The sequence below is a fragment of the Tursiops truncatus genome, chromosome 11 (genome assembly GCF_011762595.2).
Source record: "Tursiops truncatus isolate mTurTru1 chromosome 11, mTurTru1.mat.Y, whole genome shotgun sequence".
Classification (NCBI taxonomy): domain Eukaryota; kingdom Metazoa; phylum Chordata; class Mammalia; order Artiodactyla; family Delphinidae; genus Tursiops; species Tursiops truncatus.
The window spans coordinates 59987921-60014247 of record NC_047044.1 but is presented as its reverse complement, the minus strand read 5'-3'; the positions used below and the strand labels follow the sequence as shown (position 1 = coordinate 60014247).

At 50.1% G+C, this 26327-nt stretch overlaps 2 protein-coding genes across 35 annotated transcripts in view; one reads left to right on the top strand and one right to left on the bottom strand.

Annotated features, from left to right (window-relative positions):
* Positions 1–14387, top strand: part of PCBP2 (poly(rC) binding protein 2) — a 26807-nt gene extending 12420 nt beyond the window's left edge. For 8 of the 31 annotated variants that reach the window (XM_073788570.1, XM_033866590.2, XM_073788573.1 and 5 more), the window contains 5 exons: positions 1029–1101; positions 1611–1649; positions 2586–2641; positions 3562–3731; positions 6328–9790. In XM_073788570.1, coding sequence (XP_073644671.1) covers positions 1029–1101; positions 1611–1649; positions 2586–2641; positions 3562–3731; positions 6328–6679 — 690 coding nt within the window. In that variant the 3' untranslated portion in view covers positions 6680–9790. Of the gene's footprint in view, positions 1–1028; positions 1102–1610; positions 1650–2585; positions 2642–3561; positions 3732–6327; positions 10129–14251 lie in introns of those variants that run through there. The other 23 variants (XM_033866599.2, XM_033866600.2, XM_033866592.2 and 20 more) reach the window with 8 other exon arrangements.
* Positions 9844–26327, bottom strand: MAP3K12 (mitogen-activated protein kinase kinase kinase 12). Of its 4 annotated transcripts, XM_073788565.1 has the most exons (16): positions 25812–26327; positions 18683–18810; positions 17310–17483; positions 17002–17210; positions 16225–16408; positions 15868–16059; positions 15429–15587; positions 15102–15260; positions 14257–14365; positions 13902–14011; positions 13662–13778; positions 13401–13538; positions 12581–13205; positions 12310–12380; positions 11945–12218; positions 9844–11544 (listed from the first exon to the last, which is right to left on the bottom strand). In XM_073788565.1, exons 2-16 carry the CDS (start codon positions 18688–18690, stop codon positions 11446–11448), a joined length of 2628 nt encoding a protein of 875 aa, XP_073644666.1. In that variant the 5' UTR covers positions 18691–18810; positions 25812–26327; the 3' UTR covers positions 9844–11445. The 4 variants fall into 4 exon arrangements, with proteins under 4 accessions (XP_073644666.1, XP_033722470.1, XP_073644665.1 ...); XM_033866579.2 differs by lacking the exon at positions 25812–26327 and having other exon boundaries at positions 17002–17483; positions 18683–18705; XM_073788564.1 differs by lacking the exon at positions 25812–26327 and having other exon boundaries at positions 9844–12218; positions 18683–18705.

Sequence of the window (26327 nt, the reverse complement as noted above, 5' to 3'; positions counted from 1 at the left end):
GATTCTGCTTTCTCCCATGTTCCAGATTACTCTAAAAGAGAAATGTTCCACGGTATACTGTCATTTGTTATCCCAGGGCACAGTTTAAATTGACAGTGGGCTGTGCATCTCTGCTTGGAGTCCTTTCCATGGCGGGGGATGGGAGGTGGGAGGTTGGCTTTGCCCTTCTTCTGTACTCCTCAGTCTGAGGTGACAATTTAAAAAGCATCTGGAGGGGTGGGGAAAAGGGGTTTATTTACACAGGGAGGGATAGGAAGCTGAATATTTGGGAATTCAACTCAATAAAACCTTCTTTGTCACTAAAAACTCCAACTTAAAAAGTGCTGGTATTTAGACTTCAAGGGCATTTCTTTCTGCACTTATCCTCTATCCTTACTAACTCTTTCAGGTGCTGAGCTTTAGATTTGGGAAGTTAAGATTGGCTCTTGGTTAGTGATAGCCCCCAGGAGGGGAAGTAGACTTGAAGAGGGATGGTTTTACAACAGCCAGGACAGTTTATATAGATGAAGAAAAATAGCTGTAGAAATCATGGGGTGGGGGTGTGCTAAACCCAGTTTGGTTTCACCTTAATCTCTCTCCTCCTTGCAGTTTCCCTGCCCCCTCATCTCCTTCCCTCCTCCCAGTACTGACAGAACCCTGCATGGTGTGTTTTCCCTAGCACCACTGCACAGTTTGTTTTCCTAGCCTGTCTGTGCTTGTCCCTGGGGCAACTGTTGCAATGGCTGCAAACACCTTCATTAAATAGCCCACAGGGGGATGGTTGTCAGGCGGGTGCTGCTGCTTGTCTTTTCACACACCCCAAATGCGCTCATTCTCTTTGTACTGATACCCTTTCTATTTCTAACCCTTACCTTCTTGTTGTGCCCATCCCCAGGATGGTGATACCAGCCCCATATCTTACCCTCTGTCATAGTTTGAGTAGTAGCCAACTTTGGGGATCAGGAGCTCTGCATTTTCAAATTTGAATGTGCTTGAGCCCTGACTGTTTTGCTCTTCTAATGCCAGCCTCTTCTGTTTCCTTCCTGCAGTTGACCAAGCTGCACCAGTTGGCAATGCAACAGTCTCATTTTCCCATGACGCATGGCAACACCGGATTCAGTGGTATGGATACCTCAGTGTTTATTTCTGTAAGGTGTAGTACAAGACAGAGGCCAGCCCCAAGGTCTCAGTTTGACATCTGTTTAAAACAAACTTCATTACCCAGCATCCTGCTGGTTTAAACTTGCCTGTTTTCTATGGCTAAACCAAAGGAGGTAATGTGTTTGTTAACTTGGTTTTCATTTGGGGTGAGTTATTCTAAAAGAGAAAAAAGACCCTGGAAGGTTTGGGGTGAGGTCTGGGGATGCTTGTCAGGCAAAGGGTAGGCTGATATTTCTTCTAACCCATCTTCGCTGCTGCCCCTTTGATCTGATTGGCACCCCCTTTCTCTCCACCAGCTGTTCATAGACCTGGGTAGAAACAATCCATTTGTGCCAAATTGTGTAGTGGTTTTTGTTTTTGTTTTGTTTTGTTTTGTTTTTTTGGGCTTTTTTTATATTTATATAAGGAATAACTTGTCCGGTAGGGTTAGGATGAGACCACCAAACTCATTTTCACTTGTATCTTAACAGGCATTGAATCCAGCTCTCCAGAGGTGAAAGGCTATTGGGGTAATGATTAAAAAAAAAATCTGTAGTATTCTACTGTTATATTAATAAACTGGTGGGAGTCTTGTTTCACTGCCCATGACATACCAGCAGAACATGCACATGGCAGAAAGGAGCTGAGAGAGCAAAGCGGGGGTGGGCCTGGTATCCCTGAGGGTCCCTTGATGGATCTGGCCTACCCCCTTCTAAAAATGCTGAGTTTTAGCAGCCACAGCTGAGAGCAAGACTAGACTTGTGAGTTAGCCAGCTGGTCTGGTCTAGTCCAGGTGTCAGATGGGTATGGGTGTTTGCTGATAGGAGTTTTTTTTCTTTTTCTTTGGAAAACAAAACCCAGAACAAATTATTGAGCAAAAGACAGGGAATAAATCTGGAGAAATGAACTTCCCACACCTTACTGCCATCTCATTCTCACTGACCTTCAAGTGTAGGTTAGGGGTAAGGGTGTGTTAGGAGGGTGTTAATCTGATATAGGTATATTTAAAGCAACTCTGCATGTGTGCCAAAAGTCCATGGTACCCAATAACAGGCATGATATTGGCGCTGGTGATAGCATCAGGTGAGATAAAATTGGAACACAACAGCAGGAAATCCAACCAGAAAAGGGGAGAAGTGCAGAAGTACTTGTTTAGATTTTGGTCCTGAGAATTGAGGATACCACATTCCCTTGCCCCTTGCTTCCATCCCCTTACACCCTAATAGGCTGGGCTTTGCAGGAAGTGTCATGAAATCAGCCTCTTCTGTGTGTACAGAGGAACCTTTCCAGCATTATTTCTACACCCCTCTCCCCCTCTTTCCTCCTTGGAGGCTTCCAAGTTAGTGATGAATCCCAACAGCCAATGCTGGGTTTCCAGTTCGTTTTCCTTCTGTTAGGTTAATGTACAAATCAGTGGGAGTTCGTATGCTGTGCATTGAACTTCTTTGCTCTCTTCTGTCTTTTAGCAGGTTTGGATGCATCTGCTCAGACTACTTCTCATGAACTCACCATTCCAAACGATGTAAGTATATGGTTGGGTTGCATGGGATGAAAATAAGAGAATTGGTTTTAAAGAATAGAGGTCTTTTCAACGGCATCATGCCACTCTTACGAAAATGGGGTTGTAGACACCAAATTAAATTCTTAAAACTACATAAAATCTCAAGTAAAAACTGATGAAAAAAAAAAAAAAAAAAACTGATGGAGGAAATTGATGAGCCAGAAAGAAGCTTTTTGTCTCAAATAGAAATTCCCATTTGCCTTTGTTTTTTGTAGAACCTGAAGCCTTATCCCTAATTCAGTGGTCCTTGGATGTTCTGTCTGTACTATCCCAACGTGGTAGTCACTAACCACGTGTAGCTGTTGAGAATAATAATTCAATTTCTCAATTTTACTGTCCACACTTCATGTGTTTAGTTATCACGTTATTAGTGTCTACAGTATTGGACAGTGCAAATGTTGGCCAATTTTTTACTTTTTCCCAAGGCAAAAGCATTAGAAATTAGCCAGAATTCTTGTCACGATGGTGAAGTAGGAATCATGGCAGGATGAGTTATGGCCTCTTTTTTACCAAAAACAGAATATACTTTTATCTTTATCCCTATCTCTGGTTAGCTAGGTTTATCATCATGTTTGCTCTGCTTTATTTTGTCTTTGGAGTTAGTACTCTGAGGAAGTGAGCTAATGCTCCTAGGAGTCATTCAGCTTAGAGTTGGCCCTGACCTGTAGTGATCAGACAGAAGAATAGGGCAAGAGTTGAGATATAATCTATAACTCAATTTTTAAAATCAGGAGTATATGAGTAGAATGTGTAGGATGCAGATAGTTTCCATTGTCATGTTTGTGGACCCAAGCTATAGAAGCCTGAGGAGTGGGGTGGAATTCTTGGACCTAACCATGCAACTCTTAATTTGGTATGCCTTGTTGTTTTTCTCCCTTAAGTTGATTGGCTGCATAATCGGGCGTCAAGGCGCCAAAATCAATGAGATCCGTCAGATGTCTGGGGCGCAGATCAAAATTGCGAACCCAGTGGAAGGATCTACTGATAGGCAGGTTACCATCACTGGATCTGCTGCCAGCATTAGCCTGGCTCAATATCTAATCAATGTCAGGTAAGTGTTCCCTATCTTTCGTGTTATTCATGCCAGCATAAGTAATGTATGTGTTGGGGGAAGTTACACTGTTAATGTAAAGTGTGGGATTCTTTGAGGGATGGAAATGGGAAGGGTAGAGATGGCAAAAGAAAAAGTTTAAAGTCTAGCTCTAGTTTTCACCCATCCTTAGTGTAGCAGAAAAAGAAACCAGTTTGTAATAAGTTTGCATGGGGTTGGGGGACGGGGAATAGATTGTTTGCATTTGACTTTTTGATGGTTTTGGGAGTGGAAGGTATGGAGCATGTCTTCACCAGTAGGACTGCTCTGGGTGGAGCACCGACTTAAAACCAAATGTGGGTCTTGCTGTAGATGTCATATAGACTAATACTTTACTAATGGGGTTTAGGCTCCAAAGCACCCTTAATTGAAATAAGGATAATGAAGTTATGTGACAGCAAGACAGTTTCTTGGAGGCAGTCATTACCGTTTATTCTGAAAACATCCATTTTTCTCAAGTTGCCAGTGTGTGCCATTGTTCAGAGCTTGTGGAAAAGGAGAGGTACAGGTATTGGATGTTTCAGAAATGCTTAGTATTTTCCTTTCCCCCACAGTCTCATCTCATCTCTTAATGACTTTCTGAGATTTTACTTTTTTTATCCAAACGTAGCTAATGTTAATACACACAGTTGTAGCAGGACTATTCACAGTCCAATGGGTATCCTACAAGGCATTTATATTACTTGCTTTCTCAGCACATGTGCTTAAGTCATGTTCTTAATTGCTTACTAACATCTTAAACCAGTGTTAGCAGCTCATTCCCCAAGGGACTTAGCTATCCCTTTTATGTAGACTTTTACCTAGTTGTTATTTACCTCTGTCACAGTCTCTGTTGTGCGTAAAAATTTTATGGGTTCCTGAATCTAGTGCAAGGGAAAGGAATTCGTAAGTATGGGATCTATTTTTTGCCATGCTTATGCAGATCATGTATTTATTCCATGGTCTTTTATCCCCTGGTTAAGAATTCATCAGATCCCCAGTAGTGGTTCTGACTTTTGCCTATGTCTTTTGATGCCTTGAGGTATTTTCTAGTCTTTATGTAGAAAAGACTTTCCTCTGTCTAGATCTGCTTTCTTCTTCAGCTACCAAGATGTCAAATTCTTACTGTTCAGACTGAAATGGTAGTTAATTCTGAGACTGTTTGCAAAGGTTTGTTTCCTTGTTTCTAATGGGGGTGGTGGGTTGTTAAGAGGAAAGAATCGTGTTCTTGGAAGCTGGAAACCAAGCGATTTTTCTTCTGCTTGGGTAGACCTGCCCTCAATGTTGTCAGATAGTGCTTCCACGTAACCTGCTTGCCTGACCCCTGTACTAGGTCAGTGGCTAAGTTGTAAGGAAGCAGAACGTGGTCCACCTTTGTTTCCTGATTTTAGTCACTCTTTTCAGGATCATCCTTTTTAATGAAACTGTCCAAGCTATGGATTTGGGTCAAAACTTTTCAAAGCTTCATTTAACACCAAGCAAGGACTATGTGTGCACGCAGCTAACTCTTCACTTTCTCATATTGGCCCAGTTTGAACGCAGAAAGCAAACTGGTTTTATTAATACTAGGTAAAGAAAGAGTTCTCTGTTTTCAGTAATGGACCCTGAGCATTTCTACTGATTTTGGCACCTTTTTTATGGATTGCAACTGTCCTTGGATTTAGGTAAACAAAATGGAGTCTTGAGAGGAGCCTCCCTGCCTTTGAAGAGTTCATCTTTAGCCGTAGGATGTCCAACAGACTTCAGCAAATGCCTGCAGTTCTGCCATAGACACATGCAGGCATTTGGGAGCTACAGGTCATTACTGTGATTTAGAGCTTATTTTAGGAGTAGCAGTGGTAGTTTTACTTTATTAAACTGAACTTTTCAGCAGTGCTTAAAGTTTCTCTCTTCCAGTTTTCTAAGGTCTATATGAGAAGTACAGTCAGTTAAAAACAAAGGGCCTTTTTTTCTCTCCCACCCCATCACCAGAAATGAGGCTTTATTTTATCTATGCTTCTGTTCTCAGCATTTTTCATTGAAAATGCTACAATCTTTGAAGTCTGAAATGAGTGACCTACTTTAGGCTCTTGTCCCTTTCCATCCTGATATATTTGGTTAGTTTGCTGTGGCGGTAGAAGCAAATTTTAATATCAGTTACAGAAAAAACAATTAAAAATTCTGTGCATTAGTATCCCAAAGCTGCTCAAGTGATTGGTGGGTGAAACATTTGTTCTTGTTTGGAGGTGGATGGGTACTCTTTCATTTTCTGCTTGAAATCGTTCTTTTCTGCCTTCTGGGTTGGATCAGTGTGTCAGGTAATATGGAAGTGTGTGATTTTTCTCAGTCTGTCAGCTTTTTCTTCACCATAGCAGTTTTAAATAGCATTGTGGAATGGAATTTGGCAAAGTATACATTTTTAGAGGGTGGGACACAGAATAAAAGACAGCTTGTCATAAGTTGATATTAAGTCTTCCTAATTGGCAACCAGAGGCACTTACTGATAACTGAAGCGGATTTTGTCCTGTACTTTTCCCTTTTGTGCTCTTCCCTTCCACCCACCCTTTTTTTTTTTGTTCCTTTTTTTCCTCTGTTACAGTTTAGAAAACGCTAAACCCTCCTCCCAGGCAGCCTCCGTCACGATCCCTGATCACCTCAGCATCAACCTCTCTCAACCCTCCACCCCTTCTTCTTCTTCTTCCTCCTCCACCACCACCCCCTCGCTCGCCACAGCGGGGACCTCCGACGCACCCTCCAGCCTCCCCAACCCTCTTCCGACCGCCCCTTGTGTCTCCAGTCTGCTTGGCATGAAACCCATCCCTCTCCTGGCTCTAAATGTTGTGTCTGCTGCTAAGGGTGCCGGGGCTTCAGCTACCACCACCACCACCTCTGCCGTGCCATGTGTAACTAACAAACTGAAAAGCGAGAAACAGAGATTCTCTCCCTACTGATTGCATATATCTTGGGGCACCCCCTCAAGTATTTTTTGGTTTTGTTTTTGTTTTCCCTTTGTTAACATTGGTGAGAACCAAACTATTGTGAGCTTGTGACCGTTTCCTTTTTACTGTTTTGGGGGATAACAGGGTGGGGGCAGGGGCAATGGTAAACTGTTTAGGTTTAGGCCGTTTCTGCTTGAGTGCCTGTTTCAGAGTCTGACTTGTTGAATTCTTATCTAGAGCCACAGTTCTTGCTCTTCTTTCTCATTCTGTTACATTTTGTAGCTTTATTCTGCCTTGCAATATAACAATGTTTTAGGCTCTGTGTTAATGAATAAAAGCTTCTCCATTAACCTTTTTTTTTTTTTTTTCATGGTTATCAGCCAGCCTTCTTGGCCAGATTTGTGTTTCTAGCTGTAATAAAGTTGCCACAGTAAGAACCTTAGTTGACTGTGCTGTGAAGGAAAGAAGTTATTTCTTTACCCAGAATGGGGAGGCAAGTTGGGGAAAGTCTAATAAAGTTTGCCGGCTTCTGTCTGCATTCCTCTGAACTAGTATTACCCCTCTCCCTGTGACATTGGATAAATCTTGAACAACCAGTGGGTGACATTGCCTCAGATTTGGCAGGATTCTGTCCAGTTATCCTAAGTCAACCCTGATTATTCAACCAGGTCCCTTTACCCTTCTATTCCCCGCCTACCTTTGTCTCCCCACCAACCCCATCATAATTAGAGGATTAAAGACCTAGATTTGGAAGGGACCTTTAAGATCAACTGTAACTCATTGATTCACTTTATCAGATTAAAGAAATAGATGCTCTGGGAGACTTTAAATTTGCAGATCACATGAGTGAGTAGTCAGGACTAGCAATTTGTGCTTTACATTTACTCAGTCTTCTAAGATTGTGCTTGATTTCCCTGAAGCCTCATTCTTTTTCGTATCCCAAGATCTTTCTCCATAAAAGAGTAGAAATGCCGTAGGTAAAATGGTGGAAGGGCTCTGATAGTTTCCACTCAGCCTGAATGCATATTGCCAGGGTAATGAAAGTATGATGCTCTTCCCAGGGACTTAGAAAACTAGTGTGGAGATTTCTTTCCTGGTGACCTTTTCCCATATCCCCTTTGGCTTACATTGTTTAAAAAACAAACAACAACAGAAAACCTAATTATATTGCAATATATTAACTTCTGGTTTCGTGGTCCCTCAATCTCATATTGGGGCTGTGAATTAGTGTTACACGTCCCAAGTCTGCCTGAAGGACTAGGGGGGCAAATTTCATTGTCCAGATAGGGTTTTTCTTGTTGGTTGCTAGATGCTCCTTTATCATGTGGTCCAGCTTTCCTTAGTAAGCTCTTTTTATATCTTGCTGATACCGTCTCCCCCAGAAACCTGGTTTTTATTTTATCTAGTTCTTGATTTTAGAAGGCCTCTTTACCTAATGAGTACTCCCTAAAGGATTGCTTGGAAGGAAGTCAGATGTTTTAAGGGCTGACCAAAATCACCACATCCAAAGGTACTTCTTGGTGCTCGATTTCTTAGTAGCTTACAGCTCCCCCATGTGGTCCGTCTATTCTGGAGTCCTTAACACAGTATTTCTGGTTGGGTTTTCCCTTCTCCTTGCCCCCTCTCCCTGCCACCCCCAATTCCTGCCCAGGCTGTGTATAAATTCTGGACTGTTCTTTTTGGTGCCAGAGTGCCACCACCTTCTTATGTGAACTTAGTTTTTTTTAGGTCCTAGATCTAAACTGTTTGCAGCAGCTCCTTTCCTCAACCTTCAGTTCCCACTAAACTCTTTGATTCAGGGTCTGTTGTTCACATTGCTCTAAATCATCCCATTTTGAGGTTGGCAAGAATCTACCCCCTTTAAGAACTATTTTCCTTTATGCTGAGGTCACAGTAGCATTTCTGACTTGAAACTAAATGCAGTTTGTAGTTGAAGGACCTATTACCTGCCCTTCTCCCACCCCCTCTGCCCCTGCCTTCCTGGCCAGTTTTTGGATTTGCGTTATTCTGGAAGAGATGCACATGCTGTCTTGACACGATTGCCAGTAAATTTTAAATCTTTATGAAATAAAGTTATAAACTCAGGCTTCCCTGCTGGTCCAGTGGTTAAAACTCCACGTTTCCACTGCAGGGGTGTGGGTTCGATCCCCGGCTGGGGAAGTTCTGCATGCCACGAGGTACGGCCAAAAAAAAAAAAGTTATAAACTGAGACTGGGTCTTACACATTTAGTTCCATTCAAAATGGGAGCTAAGTCCTGCTGGCTACCTAATATCAGTGAAGCAGGCTGATAGCCGAACATCTAAAGACCTTTCCTTCAAAGCCCAAAATTGGATTCCAGGACCTCAAATAGTCTATTTGAAACAGGCATTGTAGCCAGGTATATTTGGATGGAGAATTTGGCTTAACAGGACCACAAATTGGGGAGCTTCTAGAGTGCGCTAGGGAGTTGCTGAAAACATTGTTTTGACTTCCACTTAGTCTTGAAAACTAGGCCTAAAAACTATAGGTTGGGTATAATTTTTGACCCATACTTAACACTTGCTGCTCCCTCTTTAACATGCCTTAGTGTTTAAAAACTCAAGCATCTCTTAATAGTAATAGTCTTCACATTGATGGAGAGACCTGGGACTGTTCTATTAGTAGCTTGGGAGAAACTAAAAAATAAGCTGGGCAGTAAAGAAAGTGTCTGTATATTGCGACCCTCTAAGGCTTTTGTGTGTGTGTGGGGGGGGGTGTATTTTCAGAGAGTGCGTAACATCTCCCACAAAGATTGTATAGAGCATAGTTTGAGGGATACCCACAATTAATAACCAAGGTCCTCAATTTCCCTTGGTTGTGAGGTAACTTGCCTCAGGAAGCTTGGATTGCAGGGGTTATAGGACCATGGTACTGATTAATCCAAAAAGTCTTTAAAATGTCTCCCTTGATAACTGAAGCAGATTATGTACTTCTTCACATCTCATCAGCCAGGCTAAAAGTTTTGGAGGTGAGGTACTGCTGGGCACTCAGAAAACTAACTTCGAGTTTTTTTTTGTGTGTGTGTTACAGGCTTTCCTCGGAGACGGGTGGCATGGGGAGCAGCTAGAACAATGCAGATTCATCCATAATCCCTTTCTGCTGTTCACCACCACCCATGATCCATCTGTGTAGTTTCTGAACAGTCAGCGATTCCAGGTTTTAAATAGTTTGTAAATTTTCAGTTTCTACACACTTTATCCACTCGTGATTTTTTAATTAAAGCGTTTTAATTCCTTTCTCTGTTCAGCTGTTAATGCTGAGATCCATATTTAGTTTTATAAGCTTCTCCCTGTTTTTTTTTTGTTTTGTTTTTTTTTTGGGTTTTTTTTGGCTCATGAAATTTTTTTGTTTGTCATGGAAATGTAAGAGTGGAATATTAATACATTTCAGTTTAGTTCTGTAATGTCAGGAATTTTTCAAAAAAATTAAAAGATGGACTGGAGCTTTTTCTTTGTGAATAGAAACTGGATGCCACAGTGATTTCATGTGGGTTTTGTTCCTGGTGTCTTGCTGTTATTTTTGCACCTTTTATCCGTCAAAGGACACGGACCCTGCTTGGGTTTTGAATGTAAGCCTTTATTCCGTTGAAGATGTTTTCTTCTGTTTTACCACTCCCATCTTTTTCTGTAGCCCTTGAGCCTGCATTGCAGAGTGACCTTGATAGATATAGCAAGCTGGCTGTGCCCTTGGTCCAAAAGATGGGGGGTTATATTTTCCTAAGATTTGTCTGCAAGGTGTAAGCAAGCACTTCAACTGGGTGGGTGGGGAGGGATGCACATGCATACACATGGAAGCAGCTGAATGTGTGTCTCACTGGGGTTCAGGTTGCTGGGAATGCCTATACTCTTGTCCAGACTTAAAACTGTAGTCTCCTGTTTTTAAAAAGAATGGGTGTTTTATGGGTCCTACTAGAATCCTTTATAAAGACAGACCTGTTCCTATTTATGTAGATTTTTACAAGGTTGGGGCTGTAAGTGATGTTCAGTTTGTTAGTGAGAAAAGCATAAAAAGGAGGAAGTCACTCAGAGTCCTCAGATAACATCTGGAGCCCAAGGCTCCTACTTAGCCATGCAGGCTACCCCATTCAGTCACCAAGAAAACCCTCAACAGCTTGCCTGCATGGAGTGGTTATATTTCAAGGTTTTTTCACAGGGGTTACAATGTGACAGTCCCCACCCCAATCAGGCACCAAGATAAAAGCAGGGACTTAAAACAACACCCCAGTTCTTCAGCCTGAGCCATCACATGCTTTCACAATCTCCTGGCCTCCCCCTAGTCCCTAAGCCAGCGCTTGGGCAGAGAGATGGAGGGACAAAGAAATTACATTGCCACCTGAGAAACCTCAGAGGGGAGGACCCAGCCTTAGCCTCCCTCCTCCCAAGTGCAAAATGTGTAAACAGAGTAAACGGAAAACAAAAAAGTGCAGTCTAAATGGCTCCCTTTCCTGCTCCTCATAGTTTGGGCAGAAAGAATAGAGAGGAAACTAGGCAAGTTTGGCTTTTCTGTCGCCTCACCACTTGCTGAACGTATTGGAGTGAAGCAGGAAGGGGCCAGTTTGCCCTTACCCATATCTCTAGGGCAGTACTTGTCTTTCATTTCCACAGCTGCCAGTGTCCCTAGAGTTTATCAGGTGACTTGGTCAGGGGTCAGTCTCCCTTGAGCCAGACTTAGGCTGGGATAGCCCTGTCTTTGTTGATTATGTGGCGCATATATATTACTTATATAAATATTTCTCTATGTACAAGGATAAGAGTGGCTTTCATGGAGGGAGGGAGGCTGGGGGCCGCAAGGCTTCACCACTGTTGGCATTTTCCAGTTCAGTGCTGTCACAGTCTGAGTCCTCAGAGTTGGGAGGGCCCTGTGAAGAAGAGCAGAAAGGCAGTGATGTGCGGCTCAGCATCTCTTGGCAAATAGATTCCTTCAGGATCCTTCACTGTGGTCTTTGTAGTTGCAGGTTTAGAGGTTTTACTGTCTCCCGATTTCAGTTGCTCAGGCCATTCTCCAAGGCACCAGACTTCTAGTTTCAGGATTCCTCCCTGGCTGCAATTTATAGGTACTGTGCACGCAACCTCGCTAGGTACTCTAGATCTCCCAAATTCTACCACGTGGATATTTGCTCTTTAGTACGGGAGGAAACAGCTTCAGATAGAGTGACACAGGGGCGAAGTACCTATCTTTCTGGCCTCTGCATCTGTCTCCCCAGCAGCTCTCAAATGACTGGACATCTGCTCCCTGTCCAGTACCTGGTTGCGACTCACCTGCTCCCCTCTGAGTAGGTTGTGGTGTGGGATGGGCAAGGAGCTGGGTTCCCGGCCAGTAACCACCTCTGAGGAAGGTGGGTCCAGTGGGATTTCTGAGCCCTGGGAGCACATGTCATCAGACCGCTCATCTGGCCGCTCATCAGTGTTCGTACTGCCAACTTCAGGTGTGCCACTGGGGGAAGGCTCACTAGCTGTGCCCTCCTCCCCATCTGACGGATTCTCTGAGCTGAAGGTAGATAGCGACTGGCGCATGTTCAGGCCCTGAGACCACCTGTATGTTGGGGAGACCAGGATTATAGCTTGACTACACCTTGCAGTTCAGAAAGCAAAGAATGCCATGATCTCCTGATTGCATCACTCACCTCTGGCTTGAGGTCAGCTCTACTTCACTGTCCACCTCTCCTTCCTCTTCCTCTGATGAGATTCCACGTTTCTGCAGGAGAGATGAGCAGACTGTGGTCAAAGGGGGAAGAGGTCATCAAGGACCCAGGATAAGGAAACATGGTTTTAAAGGGTTAAGTTGGGAATGGCTTAAGATCAAGAACCTAACGTGGGAGGTAAATTAAGGACTTGCACCGCACCCCATGGAGAAGAAGGAAAGGGGAAGAGCTCAGGAACCATTCCATACTTTACCTGACTTCGGGTGACAGCGGCCCTGTACAGCAGTGCAGCTGGGGTCAAGTGCTGGGACCCAGCCCGGCTTCCTCCCCGTCCCGCCGTCCCTTCCCTTCCAGTTCCCAGCAGCCCTACACCGTCACCAGGCCCTACTGGTGGAGGTGGCTCCCCTTTGGCTCCCCCTGGTGAATCCGGGCTGGTGGAGCCGGGTGCCGAGCCCTCACTTGGCGGGGTGTCACCCCGGGCTGGAGGTGGTGAGCCAGGGTCCCCAGCTCCCCCTGTAGCCCCCCGGCCCCGGGCTCCCAATGCCGCTGACAGCAGGTCGGGGGACGATGAAGACATCTTTCGGAGCAGGAGGTCATGGTGGAGCCCACGGAGGGCTGGAGGGCAGGCTTCCCAGGCTGAGGGTCCCCCTCCTAGCCCCACTGGGCTTCCTGGTCCCCCAGGTTCATGGGGTGGAACAACTGCACGAAGCCCGGGCAGGTCCCCGCAGCTGCCCTTGGCGCTGGCCTTGCGGTGACGGGTCTTGCCACGGCGACTCCGTCCTGGTGAGGGGGGCCCCTTAGCACACCCAGGAAGCCCCACCCCACTCAGGGCTGCATCTAGCTTGGGTAGCAAAGACTCAGTCTTGAGGATATCTGGCCTGGTGGGAGAGAGAAAGTGCAAGTTGGAGATTAACAAATTTATCACATGAAAGCACTCCCTAACCTCAGGCAGTACAAGGCACCTCTCTCCCATCTCAGTATCCGTCTTCCTGGCATCCTTGAGCCCTACTCCTGCCTCTCCAGCATCCCCCTTGCCATTCACAAGCGATGGCACTTGTAAACTCTGGTGCTACCTTTTGCTGTGGGGTGACAGCTTCTGTGGGACATTCCTCTTCTTGATGAGCTTCTCCATTGTGTTCCCGTGCAGGAGGCCTCGGGAAGGGTGTGACTTCAGCAGACCTGGGCACCTCCGCTCTAAAGCTTGCTCCCTCCTAAAGACAAAACACGTTAGCTGGGCGTGGGACCAGGAATGGGGGCCGAGGCTCAGAAGGATCTCCAAGTCAGGCACAGCTCCAGGAAGATGGGATTTGGTGTATGAGGGTGTGTGTGATTACCTGAGTAGCTCCCGTTCCTTCAGCTCCAGCTGCAACATGAGGGCATTAAGTTCCATGTACAGGTTGTTGGCTCTCTCCAGCTTCCGCTCATAGTGTTCCCTGATGTCCAAGGCGTGTCTGAAATGGGCAGAAGGGTCCCCGAGGTGAGCTGGCTTCACCTGGTGCCATAGTTTATCCCAGTCTCTGGGAACTGGTCTGCAGGCCCTGCTATTGGTGAAATCACCTTCCCAAAACACACACCTGAGCTCCTCCCGTCTCCGCATCACCAGCTCTTCTTCTAGGCGGTGCAGACAGGTCCCTTCTGACTTAATTTTTTCAAAATGCAGCTTTACCTCTTCACGCCACTCTGCCTGGGGGTGGAGAGAAAATTAGGGGTGAGACCTGTAGAAAGCCTTCGCAGGTGCCTGCACTGCTGCACACTGTGTGTTGGAGCAGACAGGAGTGGGGCACAGGATCAACCAAGACCAGGTCTCAGTCCTTCAAGAGCTAATCTGTCCATCCCCAGCCACCCTTCTTCCCAGCCTCCCCTCAAAGGACACCATTACCCCTGCAAAGAGAGGGAGCTAAGGTATTCGTTTTCCTCCCCACAGCACACCTGGGACTTAAAGTAAGTCTCCTGGGGTGTGGAGAGTACATCGGCTGAGGCGATGTCCAGATGCAGCAGGATCTGTCGGAATGATGGACGATTTCGTGGTTTGCTGTTCCTGGAGGAAATGGAGTCATGGGAGAGAAAGGAATTGCAGGGAGGTCCAGAAAGGAACTAGAGCATCCTTTCCCAAAGGGTGTCCTGGAGAATCCAACTCTACAATGATTCTGTGACAAAACTCCCTGGTCAACTATCTAGGAAATGTTACAGGCCATCTGTTAGCATATCAAAGTCCTGCAGTAAGGAAACCTATTTAATCCCATTTTCCAACTTGTTTGCCAAAACAAACCTTTTTGAGTAACTCCATTAAAAGAAACACATTTGGGGAAATGCTTAGCCAAAGATTAGAAATCTCCCACCTTCCTCCATGGTCTAGGTTCCAAACAAGGGTCCAGGGCCTCCCGCGTTCTATGACAGTCGATACTTGAGGCTCAACCAGCCATGCTCAGCGGCTGTGCTGGTCCTTCACAGGCGCTTCATAGACACCCTCTATATCAGATACTGTTGTCCCATTTTGCAGATAAGGAAACAGGTTCAGAGGGAACACTGCTTGCCCAAGGTCACACACAGTTTGTGCGCCCCTGCAGACTATTGGTCAACCCAATTTCTCTCCGTTCTTTATCCTAGTCCCCTTGATACACACTCTGAGTCCTGGGGTCTTTCTTGGAGAGCCATATTTGGGAGCTCTGTCCCCCTTTCCCTGTTCAGGATTCTGGGCCTGGATGCCCGGGTCCTGGGTGCTGGCTAACCGTCAGCCACCTCCCTTGCTTCCAGCTTGCCCAGGTGGTCCTTACCAGCACTGACGAAGCAGGATTTTGAAGCCGTCTGGGCAGCTGGAGGGCACAGGCAGATGGAGACTGTTGCTTCCCACACCCCAGATGATGGCTGAGGAATCTACATCTTTGTAGGGGATCTCACCAGTCAGCAGTTCCCACAGCACCACACCAAAGGACCTAGGGATAAGAGGGGACGTCACTTGGGGGGGTCTTCCTCCAGAGGCCCTGCAGGTTACCGCAGGCTTGTCTCACTTCTCACTTGTACTCAGGCCCTGGAAGAACCCCCAACCCTGCCAGCTCTCATGCTGGCCGCCTGCTATTCTCAGTCCTCAGCCTGGCCCTCACCAGATGTCGACCTTCTCAGACACGGGCTCGTTGCGGATCACTTCAGGGGCCATCCAGGCTACTGTCCCTGCAAAGGACATCTTGGTGCTCTTGTCACTCAGCTCCTTGGAAGTGCCAAAATCGGAGATCTTCACCACATCGTCGTACGTGATGAGCATGCTGGTAAAGAGTGTAGTCAGCTGGGGCCCGGGCCCCTCCACGCACCTTGTCTAGCTGCAGCAACTCTACCTTTCTGTTTGAAGTCATCTGGGACACCCAGAAACGGGGGGCTTACCACAGCCCTCTTGAGATAGGGCTATCACTTGGGAGGGGTTTCTGAGATGGCCACATGGACTTTAGGACAGGGTCTGAAAGCAGGGAGATGGCCACACTGACCTGGGTGGGGACACCTACAGGAGACCGTGCACAGTAGCTTCTCCCTGCTCGCTTGCTTACTCACTTGGGGGACTTGAGGTCTCGGTGGATAATCTTGTGCAGGTGCAGGTAGTTCATGCCGCCGGCAATGCCCATGGACCAGTCAACCAGCAAGGAGGGGGTGACAGGGCGGCCAGCCCGCAGCACCTCATACAGCTGGCCCTGAGCGCAGAACTCCATAAGGATGCAGTAGCAGGGAGCCTGGGTACACACACCCCTGGGAGCCAAACACAGTGGCATGAAGGGCTCAGCCAGCCCAGCATCCACTTGGTTCACACCTGGCACCCCCATTCCCACCCACGCCATTCTGGCACCCGCTGTAGGAAGGGTGCGGTAGATCCCTGCCCTCAAAAGAGAACCCCGGCCCCGCCCCAGACCTTACTTGAAGGTGATGATGTTAGGGTGCTTCAGCTTTCGCAGGTGCTTGATGTCAGTCTCCTTCAGGTCCCGTACCTTCTTCACAGCCACCTCCTCCCCATGGAAGCGCCCCAGGAAGACGGCGCCCTGGGCCCCTGAGCCCACCCACTGCAGGTCCAGGATTTCCTCAAAGGGGACCTCCCAAAGGTCTGTGGACAGGAGGCACAGTGCCACAGGCTCAGAGAGCCACACCTGGGGCCTTGGGGTGGTCAGGCTCAGGGAAAAGCATTGGGTTGGCTGAGATGACTCAAGGAGGGTGAGGCAGAAAAGTAGCTAAAATGGGCTGAGAAGATGGGGGGACAGGAAGGAAATGAAGGGGTGGTCTAAAAAGAAACTGGGGGGACTTCCCTGGTGTCATGGTGGTTAAGAATCTGCCTGCCAATGCAGGGGACACAGTTCGAGCCCCGGTTCGGGAAGATCCTACATGCTGCGGAGCAACTAAGCCCGTGCACCACAACTACTGAAGCCCACGTGCCTAGAGCCCGTGCTCCGCAACGAGAAGCCACCGCAACGAGAAGCCCGCTCGCCGCAACTAGAGAAAGCCCGCGCACAGCAACGAAGACCCAACGCAGCCCAAAATAAATTAAAAAAAAAAAAAACTGGGGAGTCAGTGGCTGATGGACAAATAAGGGGCTGGGCTCTGGGAAGAGAAAAGGATCATCAGGCAACTTAGGTGGGGCTGTCCAAATGGATGTCAGGCTCAGGGAGATGGGGAGAGGGTCTCCTCGAGGACACGGCCTACCTTCCTGCTGCTGCTTGTGCTCCGTGGAATAGGCCTTCCCAATCATGGTCCAAACAGGGCGCAGGCAGCCGAAGAGGCCTTCCAGGAAGCCGCTGCCGCTCTGGCACTGTAGTCGCACCTCATCTGCTCGAACTCTGGACGCCCGACTCTCAGGGGACCCAGTGGCTCCCCCTGGGCCCCCAGCATCCTGCTCGTGCAGCTGCAGGACACTGTTGGCAAAAGGCTCAGGGGGCGGCTCTCCACCTGGGGAGGGGCTGGGCCCGCCCCCGCCCTGCCCCCCGAGCGGCACTACATCTCGGAGTACACACTGGGTAGGCGTCAGGTCCTTCTCGGGGGTGCAGTCGGAAGTGTCTGGGTCCAGCTTGCGCATGGACGCCTCGCTTAGGGTGGACACGAAACCCCCAAAGGAAGGGGAGGGTGTGCGGGTCTCATGGAGGCAGGCCATGGCCTCTGGGCCCCGGTGTAGTGGTGAGCGGTGGGCCCTGTGGGAAAAAGGAGGACGGGCCGTCAAAGCCGCAGGTGCCCCAGCTCAGGAGGCTCGCCCTAGAGGCAGAGGTGTGGGGTGGGGAGCTGGGCTCACAAGAGCCTCCTGGAAGTAACACTTGAACCTCACCCTCAGGTACCTATCCCCCTCCAAGCTTCCCCTGGGATCCATCTTGGGAAACATAAGCTTCCTCTCAAGCATCTATTAGTGACACAAGTCTTCCTTAGGTATACAGGCAACATACCTAAGTACCATTCTCAGGTAAATACAGGTAACAGCCCTGCTCAGGTACATACTGGTAAGGTACGTCCCAAACCCAAGTAAGGTAATAGACTAGTTCCCTTCTCCCTGAAAGATTACTGTAATTTACCTCTGGAGCACATATTTATTTCACTTGAGGCTCACATGCACACACGTGTCACATAAGGGTCCTTCGGATATACACATTTTGAGTCTCAACCTTAGGCACACAACAGTAACACTCTCACGCCTCCCTCACATTGAAGCACACACAGGTGACACTGCTAGGACTCGGCGCCGCTCAGGCACTCTCACATGACATTCCGGGGCCTCACACTCATGTACTTGAGACATGACTCTGCTGAGAGTCTTATCCTAAGGCATATTCAGGGCTCACATCTGAGTCTCCCTCTCGGGTGCGCACACGTACACACCTGGGCCTCTCCGAGGTAAGTGACGGCTGTAACCAATGAGCTCCATTATCTGCCCAGCACAGACGAGGGAAAAAGGCAGAACCGTCCAAGGAGGATGCAGAAACTGTCAGGACAAGCTGTAACCTAGTGCTTCACCCCCCTTAGCCCTCCCATCAGTCCCACTGCTCCCCCAGGGTTCAGTTAGAGAAGGCCCTGTCTCCTTTCCTCTTTCTCCATCGCCCTCTCCCGCACTCCCCAAACCAAGATCCAGCTTTCCAAACAATAGAGATTTGTCCCAGTTCATAGCTGGGTGCTATCTATAAAGCAGCTATTACAAACTCTGAATCCTAGCTTTGCCTCTGTCGCTTACTGTCTGCGTGACCTCAGGCAAGCTGTAGTTGAGCCTCCATTTCTCCAACTGTACAAAGGGATGAACTAGCTATCACTCAGGCACAGCGAATTCTTCAACCTATACCAATCTTGTCCCAAGCCTGACACCAGAAGTCATCTGGTCTCCCATTTCCCTCCACATCTAGTCAGTTACCAGATCATCCTGAGGTGTAGGGATTCTTGAGGCCAGCAGTCCTCTCTAACTATTCAGCATAGTAGGGTCCCTCCTTAACCACCTGCATCGGAGCCTCTGAATCACGACTGGAGAGGGGTGGCAGGAATCTACAATAAAAAGGGCTCACTGGGTGGGGAGGCACCTCTGATGGTCTCAGCTCTTGTAACTCTTGATTTCCAGGCCTCTCAAAGACCTTTTCAGTGGGCAGGTGTGGGCTTTGCCTGGGTGAGTGTTTAACAAGCACCCCAGTTGATTCTTATTATGCCTGGCACATTCGAAAAGTCCTGACCCAGTGCCTTTCTAGTCTCTCTTCTCTAGTTCCATGTTACTGCCTTAATTCAGGCCTCATTAGCTGTGTCACCTGGCCCAGGAAAACTGCCCCTTAAATGGTCTCCAAGTTCTTCTAAGGCTCCCCCCACCCCATTCTCCACCTAGCCTTTAGAAGGATCTTTCTAAAGCACAAATTGGCCAGCACCCCTCTTCTTCAACCCCTCTAGTAGCCCCCACTTGGTCCTGCAGCCTCACCTCCATGCTCTTGGCCCCTCCCCAGCCTCGTCTCCCACTGCTGTTGGTACCCAGGCCATAATGGACAGAGCCTGTTACCAAGCTACATCAGGCGTTTGGGCCAGGGCACCTAATGAGAATGCTAACACTTATGGAAAGCTTACCATGTATGTTAGCCTCTGTTATAGGTGCATTAGCTTATTAAATCCTAAAAACTCTAAGTTAGGCATCCTTACACCCATTTGACAGAGGTAGCAGAGGTCTTAAATAACCTGCCCAAGGTGCTGTTAGCTAGGAAGAGGTTCAAGCTCTGTGCTCAGCCTGGAAGGCGCTTCTCAAGCCCCATCTGTTGTTTTCCAAGTCTCACTTCATCCTGGAAGTCTTCTTCCCTGTCCCCGCTGCTCTGAGTTACTGTCCCTTCTGGGCTGGCACAGCCCCCTGTGCTTCCTCCATCATGGCTCCCATTATCCTGGAGACAAAGTGCGGTCGAGGGGGCGTCCGGCTCCTCCGAGAGCCTGTACTCCTGAGAGTGACGATGTCGCACGGGATCCCAAGGCTTCGAACAGCACCCGGCGAGCAGGAAGGTGTCCAGTAAGTCCACTGCCCTACACACCCCAGAGGATCGTCCTATGGGCCAGACGTACACTACGCGTGCATTAGCTCCCTCACTCCTCAGAACCACCCAGGGAAGGAGGTATTATCATTGGTCCCTTTATATTCTTCAGAAAACTGAGGCTCAGAAAGCTGAAATCCCAGCCTCCGAATCCCCAACATATCCCGCGAGATAACGGCGGCTTCAAGAGGTGAGATGCACGTAGTAAGGCAAATGACAGGCCAAGCAACGTGCCAATTCGCCGGAGAACGTCCGCGGGAGGACCCGAGGGCTTTCGCCTGCGCCCCTCACGCTGGGCGTCCCTTCCGGACCACTGAGAACGAAGGCCGGGGCTCCCGGCGCTCCGCCCGGGTGGGCCTGCAGGGAGGGCTAGCGGGACTGGGGCGCTCCGGCTGCTAGAAGCCAGAGTGAGGGCCGTTCGAAGCGGAGAGGAAGGGGTTACGGCCCCAGCGCCCCCTCCCGCTTCCCGACCTCCTTCCCGGCCGTCACGTGGCTTGGGGCTGGGGGCGGGGGCCCGGCGGCAGGAGGAGGGGGTCCGGGCGGGGAAGGGGAGGGGACGCAGCGGGTTGGGGGAAGCGCTGGGCGCTGCGGCGTAACCATGACGACTGGGCCCGAGGCGGCGCGTGAAGTCACCGGGACAAGATTAGCCCGGAGTCACGTGAGCGGCGATCGCGGGGGTGGGGCCCCGCCCCTGACCCGGGCTGGCCCACGTGCTGGTTGCGGGCTGTCAGGCGGGGACCTCGGACCCCACCGGCTGACCGCCTCTGCGTCCCCTCCTCCCCATGCCGACCCCCGTCCCCGCGTGCATTGGAGGGAGAGCCGGTGGTGGTGAAGAGAGGGGACTTGGGTTGACTTTGGGGGTGCGGTGCCACAGAGAAAGCAGGAAATGGTGAGACAGGGAGACTGGACACGCGAAAGGGCGACAGGCACGGCCAGAGAAGGAGGGCCTACCTAGTTGAGAGAAAGACCGAACAGCGTAAAGCACAGGGAGAGACACTCCTAAGAAGGATGGACCGAAAAACTGATTTTGAAAAGCAGAGGACACTGAGTAAAAGGAGCTGAAAGGGGATTGAAAAACAGATCATCTGTGCCCTCCCCGATTCATTTCCTATTTAGAAGCTGAGCTCTGAGTAGGCACAACACCTGGCTTTTTAAAGGAATTTTTCAGCCTTCACCTGGTGTTTGGCAACCTGGAGCCTTAGGCATAGAGAGGGTGACACGCTCTGAGACACTTGCAGCCAAGCCTCCCTCCAGTTCCCCTGGCCTCCCCAGGGGCCCCTCCAGTATCCAGGGCCAGCAGCTGGGGAGAGGGAGAGAAGCCATTTCACCTGTTTGTCATTTCGGGCAGTGGAAGTAGCTGAAGAAATAGGAGATGGGACCTAAGGAAAGGGAGGGAACCCAGCCACGCTCAGTCCACCCCTCCCTGTTCTCAGGCTAATGACAGCTCTTCCAGATTGACCTGAAGGAGTGTGTGTGTGTATTGGGGGTGGGGGTGGAGCTGAGGCCCCAGGAGATTATAGTAAACTGGAGATTCCTCTCTCCCAACACACACTCTCTCTCTGTGTCCTTTATCTCTGACCTGCCAGCTGTGTCCCACTGCCCCCCACCTGGGCCTTGGCGCCAGGGCTTTGCGGCGGGGGGGGAGGGGATATCATGGCTAGGAACCCCTGCCCCAGACATTTGGTCACCCTGGGGGAGGGATGTCTCCCTGGCCATCAATTATGCAGAGCATGGGGGAAGGGCAGGGATGTGACAGGAGGGGCTGGATATCTCTGTCAGTCATTCTGTCAACCATATTTACCGAAAGGTCACTGTGCAGAACTCGGCTCCAGATTGGGTGAGGGGAGAGAGTGGTCCCTAAACTATGCATCTTCCAGGGGAAGCCGCTCTTTGGACACCCCAGGAAGCCCCAATTCAGTTTCAGCTACCAGGTTCTCTGTTTGCTGGTGGTTCCCTCCAGGTGGCTGTAGGGGTGGAGTGTGGGCAGGGAGTACCCCACACCCCTTTCATTCCTCCTCCCAGGTTCTCCTGCCTGAGATGCTGGAGGCCTGTGGCAAAGCAACCCATTACATCGTTTCTCACTCCTGTTCTAACAGCAGAATCTCAATGCCAAGCTGCTTGTCTGGCTGTCTTGGGGGCTCAGTTGAGAGGCCAGGCCATCTGTCTAAGTCTTGGGCTCTCACACTGAGCACTCGCCACTGTCTTGGACCCTATTTTGCACTCAGGAAAGGAAGATTCCCCTTCTCTCCTGACTGGGGGTGGAGGGGATGTCTTCACACAGAAAGGAGACCCAAGACTTGGGAATGGTAGTTCCACCAATCCAGGCTTTGAGATCCTGAGAGAGTAAAGGCCTCTAACCCCTCCTGGCCAAGGCTCCCGGCCAATGGCTGCAGCTTGTTTTTGTTTTGCTTTTTACAAGATCCATGGTCCTGGCCCCAGGGTTGTTCTCAGATGGAAAGAACTACAGCTTTTCTGTTATGCCCTCATAAGGGGGGAATGCCTTCCCCTGAGAGCCTGGGCAAAACTGGAGATCACCCCTAACTCCAGGCCCCCAGCCTCACACAGGTCCAGCCCTGAGAACCCTAGCCGCCACCGCCTCTTCCTCCAGTAGTGTGGGCAGTGAAGGGGCTGGGAGAGAGGGGCGCAGTACTGTTTAGGAAAAAAGAACCAGCTTTGGATTTGGAGAGATCAGAACTAAAACCTCATATTGCCGTGAATTAGTTCAAGGAACGTAATCCCTCCGAGACTCCCAACCCTACCTTATGGGATGGTGAGGGTTAAGTAAGATGATGTGGGGAATGCCACGAGCACAGTGCCGGGGCTCCGGCTTTGTCTTTCTGGTTGGCTGGACACCAGGTCTTTCTCTGTGGATTCTGGAGGCCATCTCTTCTGTCTGACCAGAAGGGAGACCAGAACCTTCTACTTCCCCAGGACAAATCTTGATTTCATGTCCCAGGGGAACCAGGTCACAATGGCAGCGGTGTGCTAGAGGCCCCCGTCCTTCCTTCGCAAATCCTTGTATCCCACCTCCTCTGGACTGAGGGGGAAGGCCTAATTCCCTGTACCCCGTCCTCACCCCCTGGCCATCGTGGCCCAGGATCACCCCGCAGCCCTACCCGTTAAGGTTTGAGGGGAAGGCGAGGGTAGGAGCAAGGTATGATGGGTCACAGGGGTCCCTGATACTTAGGACCTCAGGTGCACCTGGAAGAAGTTCAGCGTATTTTAACAAATTGTTCCTGAGCCGTATGTGCATTTAAAAAGATCTGGAAGGGGCTTCCCTGGTGGCGCAGTGGTTGAGAGTCCGCCTGCCGATGCAGGGGACACAGGTTCGTGCCCCGGTCCGGGAGGATCCCACATGCCGCGGAGCGGCTAGGCCCGTGAGCCATGGCCGCTAAGCCTGCGCGTCCGGAGCCTGTGCTCCGCAACGGGAGAGGCCACAAGGGTGAGAGCCCCGTGTAACGCCACAAAAAAAAAAAAAAAAAAAAAAAGATCTGGAAGGATAGAAACCAATGTGTAACCATTTCTAAGTAGGTGGAATTGTGGGTATTTTTATTAAGAAATTAAAAAATCTATTTTAAACTGAAAAAGAAGAAATGAAAATTACAGAGTGCCTATATCCATTCCTGTCACCTAGCCTTGGACAGTGAGCTAGGGAGGGAGGGTGGATGGCCTGAGAAGCAGAGAGGCTTTGCTTGAGGTCCTGTCTCTGCTCCTGAGCAGCTGGGCGACCTGGAGTATGAGACTTCTTAACAAACCTCAGTTTCTTCATCTCTAAATGGGGACAGTGGTCACTAGTTCACACAGTGGCAATGCAGGATATTATGTGGGTAATAACATAGGCTCTGGGTCAGATACCCCTGGGTTCAAATCCTAAACTCTTTTGCCACATACTGATTTTTTGATTTTGAACAGATTCCTTAACTTCTTTACGTTTCAGTTTCCTCATCCCTAAAATAGAAATGATGATTATTCTACCTCTCAGTATTGTTATAAGCAGTATTGAGATACTCCACGTAAAGTTCCTGGCCTGGTACCTGGCACACAGGAAGCTCCCTATAAACATTAGCACATGGAAAGCGCCTAACAAGCAGTAGTAGATTTTTATAAACGTGTGTCCCTCCCCTTCTTTCCGTTGTCTCCGCAAAGCAAGAGGCAGCAGAGATGGTATAGGTGGAAAGGGAGCTGGATAAACACAAGGGTTAAAAAGGAGAGTGAAGAAAGAAGGAACCAAAGGAAAAGGGCTCTATCCTGGAGGATCCTTCTTCTCCTGTGGAATAGCGCGCCCCTGCCGCCTCGTCACCCTTCCCCAACACAGCTGCCCCTAGTTCTCCCGGGAGCAAGGGAAGCAGACAGACTAGTGTCTGTAGCCAGCCCATCAGTGTAGCCCCCGTGTCCCCTGCTGGCGTCATCTCCACATTCTCCTTGTTCTGCCTCGACGGGGACTCCTGAAGGGGTTGATTCCCTAATCCCTTCTTTCTCCCAGACCAGCAGGGCTGGGTGGGACTGCACGTGATGAGCCATTGGGCGAGTCCAGGCTGGTGGGTGGAAGAATTTAGGGTCCTCTTCCTGGCAGAGCCAGAGCAGCACATCACCTCAGGGGGAAGGACCCACAAACAGCAGTCAGTTTTTAGAGGGGTTTTGCCATCCTTAGCCATAAGGACAACCAGAAAGTCCTGAGCCACTTCCTTAGGTAAACTTCTTGCCTCCCCTGCCCATACTTGGGGTGAATTAGGGGAAGGATATTTAGTGGTTCGTTTTCACATGTGCTGGGGTTAGTGTATCACACCATTGGTCTTCCAAGCATTGCCTCAGTTCCCACAGTGAGTGAGTAGATGGGTGGCAGGCTGGAGAGGGCAAAAGTTTTTTCCACCCTTAAGTGTGAGATAGGAGGGAGCAGAGGCCCTAAAGCTCAGAGGAACTTCAGTGCCTGGACGGGAAGACGCAGGGCGTACGCAGGCCCTTTCCTTCCTGAATCCCTCCTACTTGTCTTCCCTAGACATGACCCTCTGGCTGAAAGATCAGAGCTCCCAGAGCCATGGAGTCCATTCTGTGAGTTGGAAGGGAAATTGTGTTGAGGGAGGCACTGACTGTGGCTTGAGATGATTCTCTGTTGGACCTCGTGTGCACCCCTTCCTGGTTGAGGGCTGCTGACCCACTCTCCTCCAAGAGGGAGCAGGTGAAGGAGCTAAAAGGTGGGACTCTTCCCTCAATTCTAAGGGATACCCCACTATTTCCTTCCACTGTCTATAGAGCCTCTGACCCTTTCTCTTCCCTCCCCTTAGCCACGGCCATGGTTATAGGAGTTTTAACTCTGTGGAAAGGATTCCTGCTTATTTCTAAGCCAGGGAGTTTGAGGAGTGTGTAGGGAAAAGGGAGGAGGTTCATGAAAGGCCTGGGCTGGGGAAGTGGGTTAGGGGAGCCAGAGGCGATGGAGAGACTGAGGAGGGAGAAAGCCACGTAAGAACGGGGCAGGGGAGAATGACCATCACCTGGGCATCCAGGAACAGGTGCTCTTGCCTATAATCCTCAGGTGCAGCCTGCTAAGTGTGTGTGTGTAGGGGGAGGGGGGTGAGGGGCACATGAGGCCTTGTCCTTCCTTTCCTGCCCTGAGGGGGCCCAAACTCTTCCTCCTCCTTCCCTCTCCCCCCTCCTGAGGGTGAGTGGGAGGAGAGGAGGATGTTCCCTTGCCCCCTGTCCTTTACGTCCGTCCCCCAATCGTGCCCCCACCCCCACCCCACACACTCCTTTCCAGCTCTGGAGGCCCTTCGCCTCCAAGCTGGCCGCGGCGTCCCTCCGCTCGGTTCCCCTCCTTCCCATCCCCACAGGCGTCGGGTCCAGGTCCCCAGTTCCTCCATCCCCACGGTCTCAGCATCCCCGCGCCACCCTCGCCGCACCCCGCCACATCTACTCCCGACCCTCCCTCGGCACCCGGACCCCAGGACCCAGACCCACCCCTGCCCCCGACCCTCCACAACTCGGCCCGGCTCTCACCTCGGGGGCTCCGCGGCCGCAGCACAAAAGGCGGCGCTGCTGCAGCTCGGCTCCGGATGCTGCTCCCGCCTCCTCCTCCTTCTCCTCCTCCTTTCCTCCTCCCCCCGCTGCCCTCGACCGGACCAGGGGCGCTGTCACAGGCGATGCTCGTACGGTGTCCGGGTGCACGGGTGTCAGCCCCAGCTTTCTCCCCCCACCCCCCGACCCCAAGCCCCGTCCTCACTCGGCTTGAACTCCCGCTCCTTCCAAGGCCCCCGCCCCGGGCCCCCCGGGACGGACACGCCCTGAACGGGGGATGCTGCGCTGGAGCCGCGGCCTCTTAAAGGAGCCTGCTGCTGCCATCAGGCACGTTCCAGGCTCGTCCCTGGTCGTCCGGGCCCCGCAGCTCCCTGCTGGCGGGGACCTGGAGCGACCCCACCCCCGGCCTTAAGCCGACTCTGTAGGAGCCCACTATGCTGGTCTTATAAGCTCCCTCCTATACCCTGAGACAGCAGCCCCTCAGGTGGGACCCCCCAC